General features: G+C 43.6%; 1 protein-coding gene across 4 annotated transcripts in view; it reads left to right on the forward strand.

Moving 5' to 3' along the window:
* The window catches only part of HTT (huntingtin), a 214677-nt gene that overhangs the window by 29536 nt on the left and 176489 nt on the right, over positions 1-8652 (forward strand). For all 4 annotated transcript variants that reach the window (XM_019526059.1, XM_019526060.1, XM_019526061.1 and 1 more), the window contains exons 3-5: positions 946-1066; positions 3704-3763; positions 4835-4914. In XM_019526059.1, the coding sequence (XP_019381604.1) occupies positions 946-1066; positions 3704-3763; positions 4835-4914 (261 nt within the window). The remainder of the gene's footprint in view (positions 1-945; positions 1067-3703; positions 3764-4834; positions 4915-8652) is intronic.

Here is an 8652-nt window from a genome sequence, read left to right on the forward strand (position 1 = left end):
GTGGTGTTGACACGTAGACAGTCAAATGGGTCGCCAGCTGGCTGGAGGTCCGCACCCAGATAGTGGTGGTGGATGGGTCACTTTTGACCTGGAGGGATGTGGGCAGTGGGGTCCCCCAGGGCTTGGTCCTCAGGCCCGCGCTGTTCAACATCTTCATCAGTGACTTGGACAAGGGGGTAAAAAGCACCCTGTTCAAATTTGCTGATGACACTAAGATGTGGGGGGATGTGGGGACGCTAGAAGGGAGGAACAGGCTGCAATCGGACCTAGACAGGTTGCAGAGGTGGGCGGATGAGAATAGGATGAGATTCAACACTGACAAGTGCAAGGTGATGCACCTGGGGAGGAAGAACCAGCACCATAGATTTAGGCTAGATATCAGGAGGTGGTACTTCACTGTCAGGGTGGCTAGGATCTGGAACCAACTTCCTAGAGAAGTGGTGCTGGCTCCTACCCTGGGGGTCTTTAAGAGGAGACTAGATGAACCCCTTGCTGAGGTTGTTTGACCCCAGTACTCTTTCCTGCCATGGCAGAGGGTCGGACTCAATCTGCTCAGGTCCCTTCTGATCCTACTAACTATGACTCGGTAGCAGCAATTAACGTGCTACTTCTGATACAGCGGGTGATGCAAACAACACGTGTATCTTTGGGATCTTTGTAATCTCTGGGGTCTGTAAACAAGATGAAGGATCATTGGCTTTTCCTAGGTTTCAAACATTGTGTGGAGAAATATATTTTTGCTAATTACCAAAGGATAGCATAGGTAGTAAAAAGAAAACTATTTCCAAACTTCCAAAAATAAAAAATGAAAGCTAGGAAGACAAAGACTGAAGTCCATTGTTATCTCTCATAAACAGTAACATGCACTGCCCATAATGTAATTTTTCCCTTCTTTAGCAAGTTAACACTCTTCCTTTGTTTTTCTTTTTTTCATATACAATTCAGAAATTCTCCAGAATTTCAGAAACTGCTGGGAATTGCAATGGAACTCTTTCTTCTCTGCAGTGATGATGCAGAGTCTGATGTCAGGATGGTTGCTGATGAGTGTCTCAATAAAGTTATAAAAGTAAGAGCTATATAATCTATGTATTTTATCAGATTTGTCCTGTTTTGTATTGTGGTGTTCTGTCTGAAGCCATACTCTTAATAGTCATTTCACTATCCATTTCCTATAATTCCAGTTCACTGTAAGGCATGTATTTGAGAGAAGAATAGTGTTCTTTAGTATGATGATAGTATAAATACTGAGTCGCTTCATTTATACTGTTTCCAGTAGTGGATGTCTAGGCCAAGGAAAGAAGCATGGCTGTTATGGGGTAGAAGATGGAAGACCAACATGGCTGGCCGGCCAGAGTATTAGCAACATTTATTGTTAATCTGCACTGAGTCGGAATGGATAGGCTGGAGAAAGTGTTAAGTTTTCTTTTCCTGAATGCCCTTTCATCTCATTTTAAATAATTTTTATTCCCAACTGTTGCAGAGTATCAATTTATAAACCAAAATGGGGAAATACCCCCTTGCATTACAATCTGAAAGTCTTTTTCTATGATTTATGGGAAAATCTACGAAGAACAGTGACTTCTACCTACCTTCCTTACTTTCTCCCCATGGAGTTCTTTGGTGTTTGTCACTTTGTAGTTTCTATACAAAACTAACCTTATTTTCACTAACCTAGTGGTGGAAACTACTGGTGCTCCTAAAGGTGACCTGTAAACCTTTTTAAATATTTTTTTCCAGTGTTGACCTACATCATTTCAAGTCTTTCTAAGGGGGGGGGGTAGGGATGGAATTATCTTCTGCCTGTCATTACTTAGAGTTTGCCTTTTGGTTGCAACCGTTCCTTCATCAACTGCTGTGTATCAACAATACTATGGAGAAGTTAATTGCTCACTGTTATCTGTGATGCTCCTACATTGTGTTTCCTCTTACAACGCCTTATAATAGGAGGAAATAGCATGGTATCTTGAACCAAAACAATATGCAGTGTATAAATAGTGTGAATAGAGAAGTGAAGGCCGTTTTATATCTGTGAGCATGCAAATAATGATGCCTGTCACATTATTTCTAGTGTGGCAGTAGAGTAGAGAGGGTACTAATTTAAATTTGTATGCTAGTTTGCACTCAGCTTTCTTCTTTCGTAAGAATAATTGTTTTAACTTTTGGCTTCTGTTTTTAACCAAAATAGCTATACATATAGGTGCAAGTCCCAGTATGGATGCAGTTTCCTTTGTTTACAGGTGCCTTCTACCTAGTGTAGCTTATCTCCATTCAGGTTTTTTGCAAAGAATTTCATAGAAAAATGAATAAACTTGAGACAAACTTTGCAAGTCATCTTTAAATAGCTGTCCATTTATCTTTTTTGGAAAAAATTGGCTGTACGCTAGTTACATTATGTTTTGACATTGCACTCTTAATAAAATATTCAGGGGAGTCCAACCTAAAATCCCTGTGGCTTGCAGTCAGGAATCTTAAAGAGCTTAAAAGAGCTAACGTGAAGTGTCTAAGGAAATGGGGTCTGCAGAGAAGCAGACTGTAAGTGGGCTGCAACATAATAGGAAGTATCCAGACTCAAATCAGGCCTACTTGACTGCATCATGGAAATGCTATTTTGCGGTAAGATAAAATGGCCCAGATCTGATTTACCTTTAGACGGGTAAGTAGCACATATGTACATGTAAGTGGCACTTACAAGCCTTCCCTTGGGGAATTTTTAACCTTGGGTAAGTGAAAAAAGCAGAGGAAGAGGAAGGCCCCTCCCACCTTTTAGTTGAGTGGTTAGAGTACTTAACTAGGGAGAAGAGACCCCAGTTCTAGTTTCTTCTTCCCAAGAGCATAACTTCTGCCCCATTGAGGGCAGGGCAGAAGCTGGAACTCGGGGATCTATTTCACTGAGTTTGGAAAAAACATCCACAATTGAGGGGCAATATTTCATTAGCAATAAATATAAGTTTTGTTTTTAATTTGCATAGTATAATTTGGGGAAAGCTGGCAGAGACTTCACAAGGTCTTCTAGTTCAATCACTGTGTTCAAGGCAGGAGAGAGACGTTTAGACATTCTTACGACTCTTTCTAGTGGGTTTGTAAGTTAAACATAGTTTAAAAAAATGCTTTTATGAGTAAAGCAGAGTTGGAATTGGAACTCTGTAATGTGTAATTATTAATGGCACTCTCTCCAAGAATTGTATTTCAGTTTCTTTTTATACCTTTAAAATCTTCCCTCTTTAGGTAAGTAACTTCAGGCTTAAATTTGTAAACTGCTGAACATTTTTGGTTCCAGTCTAGGATGAGGTCATTCAACACTGTAGGGTATGGATGCTGTCTTTTTCCTTCTGTTGCTTGTTACATTTAAATGTTCTTGACATTGTACACACAGGCTTCGTAGAAAATGGTGTATTTCCTGACAAAGTAACTGAAAGACTTAGCTTTCTTTGTCTCTTTTCCCTCCCTTTCAATGTACAGAACTTTTTTTTTTTCTCTTTTCATTTGAATACACTTGTCTCTTCTTTCTTTGTCTGTAGCGAAAAAGCATTGTTAAAGAAGAATGTCATATACCACCAAATACACTGTTCCTCTTCCTAATATTGCAGATAGGTGCCTGGTCAAATCTATATGGTAGTTTTAACAGCTGTTTCATTACATATAATGTTGTTGACTAGTACATTCTACTTTGGTATAACATACTCTCTATGCATTTTTATTACAGGCTTTGATGGATTCCAGTCTTCCGAGGTTACAGTTGGAACTCTACAAAGAGATTAAAAAGGTGAGCTTAGTTCTTTTTTTCTTTTTTGTTGTAAATATTTGGCATTGACTAATGGAATGGTGGTTAGACACATCAATTTTAATTGTTTTATTCTGTTTTGCATGAAATGCTGGAGAAATATAACTCATTGGAGTATTGTCTAGGGCTAGGCAAAACAAACATTTACTTTGGGACATGAGTAGTTCTCTTCTGCTAAAGTGTCAAAGGTTCTGTATAATCCTATGCAAGTCTGTCATTGTTATTTTCCATGTTATAATGTTAGGTGTTCTTTAATCTTTAGTAGTCTCTGTATGCAAATATTTGCATTTGAAAAGAAATATCACTTACAGGAGTGGGAAAGAATCAAAGACTTCTAAACAGTTGGTTCTCACACTAGCCACTCCACTCTTTCAATATTTTATACTGTAAATGATTTAATAGTCTAGTTGAAATGAATGAACCTTATTGTGACACACACAAACCCCAAACAAATAGTGATGCTCATCTGCTCCTTTTTTTTGGCTTCAATCCTTTACCAGTGTGTTAATTTTTACTTAAAAATAAATCTACTCCTTTTATCCTGAGTTTTGAGTAGTCTTGTCTAGTGGGCTTCTCTGCCTGGGCTTCAGAAATAGTGCTCTCCTTATTTCTTTTGCATGGATAGGCATACTAATTTGTCCCATGAAATGCATGAGAGGAAATAAGTAGCAAGAACTCTGCTCTGCTGTTGTCTGTGGATGCACGCTTTCTTATTTTGGAGCTGATATCATTGATGCAGATATGAGTCATTCACTTGTCTGTCTCCTTTGTTCACTGGTGGCCATGTGCAAGAGACATCTGGTTAAACTCCAGAAGAAGACTAGGAAAATTCAGTTTTGGATTTTTTTGTTCCATCTTAAAGCAGGAAAGGGTTTAGCCTGTATTTTGAATTTTGCTTTCGGTCCAGAGGCTGTAGTAGGACTTTGTAATGCTAGTTGTTTGGGAACTGCATTGCTCTCTTTAGTAAAATTCATGTGAAATCACAGCTGTGCTGTCCAGTTATGCAGGGTGTTTTTGCTTGCTGAAAAGTAACAAATTGACCACTCTCTCTAGAATGGTGCTTCCCGAAGTCTACGAGCTGCACTCTGGCGATTTGCTGAGCTTGCTCATCTGGTTAGGCCTCAGAAGTGCAGGTAAACTTGTTCTATCTAACATGTTTTGGGACATGATTGTGGTATGTGGGAACAGTAATAACCATTTACCATGTCCGACCATCATACTGAAAAAATAAATGCAGTTTCATTTGTGGGAAGAGCACTTAATTCTTGTCTAACTTTAGGTGTCGTGGTTTTTTTTTTTTTAAAAACTCCTGCCTCAGTTTAATGGGTTTCGGTTGATTTTAAGGCTGTATATAGGTGTTCATTTCTACTGTAAGGAACTTCTGGCAGAAATATAGCCTGGGAGCCAAACTGTACAGACATTACTCAAGCCCAAGGGTGGGCAATTAGTTTGGCTGGAGGGCTGCTTTAATGAGTTTTGATGAGCTGTCAAGGGTAGCCCCGCCCCTTAACAGGTGCTCTGCCCCCTGGTTGCCAGCTTGGGACCAGAAGTCCTGCCCCCTAACCCCTGACCTTGGCCACTGGAAGTCCCTCCCTTTGCCCCTGGAAGTACTCCTGGGTGGGGGGAGGAGATTGCCATCTTGGAACCAAAAAAACCCAAACAAATTATGCTAAAAGTCAAACACCTACCATAACACATTTTAATTTTATTACAAAAATATTTGTCATGGTTTATTTTCATACTGTATATAGAGGTGACTGCATAATAACTCCAAAATACACAAGAGTAAGAGCTTTTTATTTTGTAAGGAGGGTGTGGCTGGGTGTGTGGGTATGGGGAGGTTGTGGGGGTGTGTCTGTGTGTATGGGGGTAATAAGGTATATTGGGGGGCTGTGTATGTGTGGGGGGTCATGGTGAGTGAAGGAGGGTGGAGTGATGTGAGGTCCCCCCACACAGCCCTCACTGGTGATAGCAGCAGCACGCAGTGAGTGCTTGAGGTGCTCTTGGCTTGCATAGGTGCTGCCACCCAGCAGTGTTCAGCTCCTGCCAGTGCTGCACATGGTGGCAAGGGGCACAGGCAGGCTGGCCCACCTCTGTTGTGCGGGGCTCCCTGCAGCACACATGTAACTTCTGGCACTTGTGGTGCTTCCCTGGGTGATGTGTGTCGGCTGCCTTCCCTGCCACCTGTCGTGCAGGTCCTGGGACTCTGCTGGGAAGCAGCCAGAGGAGTCCCAGGACCTGCACAGCAGGGAGTAGCAAAGGCAACCAGCTCTATTGCATGGGGTTTCCCCCCAGTGGTGCGTGAGTGCCAGGAGCTGCACATGTGCTGTGCGGAGCCCCACGTGATAAAAGGCAGGCCGGCCTGGCTGTGTTCCTTGCTACCATTGCAGCGCTGGTCGGAGCTGCAGGCTGCCAGGCAGTAGCACCTGTGTGCATTTTTCGCAGCTCCCCACCCTCCCTCACACTTGCACCTTGTCCACCTGAGCTATGCGCTCCCACCACCCCCAAGTGCAGGCTGTGTGCTGCCATTAGCCTCAGCCCCATGCTTTGTGCTCTTGCCTAGCTGCAGCTCCCCCTCACTCCTCCACTTTCCTATCTGCTGCCCAGAGTGAAGGGGATGTCGGGGAAGCTGAGCCAGTCCCATTGTGGCTGCAGTAGTGCCAGCAGCAGCCCCACCCAGAAGCTGCGTACTGGCTGAGCCAGGCCCTTCTGCCCACACAGGTGGGAGCGAAGCACTCAGGCTGGGTGGGGTACAGCTATATGGTGGGCACCCATGGGCCAGATGAAATTGCCTGCAGGTCATATCTTGCCCTCCCCTGCTCTAGCCCTAAGGGTGGAGAGCTTCACAGGCAAGCTTTCCAGCCAGGGGCAGTAGAGGGCTGATCCTTGGGCCCTCCCTACCGTTAAGGTAGCCTTAGGGATAACCAGCCTCTCTGGCTTCCCCTTGTTCCCCTGCTATTCAGCTGAGCTGCAGGGTGGTGACTGGTGGGTGCTTGCAAATTCCCCTACCTTTTCTTGAAACCAAGGGCTGCTTGTTCTAGGGAAGAATCAGGGAGTGGTGGCTGCTGCTGCTTCTCTCACCATCTAGTCTATGGGAAGAGGGAACACCCGCCCCGTCCACCATTTCAAGACCAAGTGACCCCATTCTTGGTAGAGCAAGGAGCCTTTTCCTGGTTCTACTCTTCCTGGCCTGCAGGAATTTATCTAGGAGAAAGTGTATGGACATTGTCTCCTGGGAGCAGTTTTAACCCTGGTTGTTTCAGGGTTTATTTTTGTCCCATAGTGGTCACTTCTGCGTAGAGAAAAAGCCTGAATGTCTGTATGCTTTTGGTTTCTGCTGGTAGAATGGGAATTCTCCTAATAGAAACTGAATGTCTGTTCCTAGCCTACGTCTTCTATGCTGTGGACAAATCTACTTTATAACTGCTTTAAAAGAAGAGGGAGACCCGCTTCTTTTGCGGGGGGGCATGATAGCCGATATTCTGTGACTGTTAACACTTGCATGCTCCTTTGTGTGATGCAAGCTATAGTTTCAACTCCAAATTAAACAGAGTTGAAGCTTCATTTGTACTAGTTATTTTGCTACGCTTGTATTGGTTTGGGAGCATGCCGATAACAGTTACATTACAGTGGCTTATATTGGTATCCTTTGCTATTGATCCAGTTGTCATACTTAGCTGTAACCTTAGTAGACTCCTTGGGAATCATAGTCCGAGAGGTAACTGGCTGTGTTAATCTGAAGTTAGTTTATAAGATGCACGTCTGCCCTGCTTTATGCCTAGGAATCCTGCCATTTTTGGATAACTACGAGGGTCAGTCAGAAAGTAATGGCTTTAATTTTTTTTTCAATAATACTTGACTTGGAAAAGAAAAAAGAACTTTTACAGAGAATTTGCATGTCATCCCTGAACAGGCAGCTGTTGTTTGAGTGTTGTTGTACAGAAGCAGCGCCAGAGACATGTTTGTTGGGGTGGGCTCTTTCCATACAATGTTTCAGTTTCTCCAGGGTCTTGATATAGATTTGCTGTGGCTCCCTTCTAGGTAGGAAGGCAATAAGAATGCCCTTTATGGCCATGGCTTGGCTTCCTTAGGAGCTAAAAATTAGGTGGTAGTGAGGCTGAGGTCCTGCTTCTACGTGATGGTGCTTGCACACCACAGAGGCTGTCTTATTTGCTAATAGACTCTGCTGCCTCATCCTCTGGACAACCTGGAGGATGAAGGACAAACTACAAGGGTGACGTTTTGGGGATGACCCTTTAAGTGACTTAAAGTTATACCAGCGCAGGTTACTCTCTGATCCATGTTACGGGGCTTGTGTTCCATTTAATGTGTGGCCATTTTCCACAGATTTGCTGCTCAAATTGTAGTCCTCTCAACATCGCAGGATGCAGTGTCCCCTCCACCACCTTCCTGTTCTGTGGACAGACTTTCCACTCCCTGAACTCAACTACCTGGGAATGGGACATGGTCCTGACAGCAAGCCTACTCTGTGTCTTGCCTCTGGGGTGTGACCCTCCCACCTCCAGCCAGGGGTTCAACCCTATGCAAACAGCCAGCAGAACAGATGTCACAGGGCATGGAAGGTCTGGGAGTGGGGGTTGTATGGGGCGGAGAACAAGGTAGGGGACTGGATAGGGTCTCTGTGAGCTGGGGCTTCCTATCTAGGGCAGGGGCAGTAGCTCTCTCAAAAGCATTTTCACTCACCACTCCCAGCTCCCAACCACCCTGGGAAGCATGACCAGCACCCCCCCTCACCATAATCCCAATCCCAGTTAATTAAAGGTGGCCTCATGTTTTAATATAATTCCTATATTTCTTTTTTTCTTTTGTTATATTATTTTTCAGTGTTTGGCTGATTTTTTTTTTTTTTT

This window comes from Gavialis gangeticus, unplaced genomic scaffold (genome assembly GCF_001723915.1).
Source record: "Gavialis gangeticus isolate Ggan-Ray unplaced genomic scaffold, GavGan_comp1, whole genome shotgun sequence".
Classification (NCBI taxonomy): Eukaryota; Metazoa; Chordata; order Crocodylia; family Gavialidae; genus Gavialis; species Gavialis gangeticus.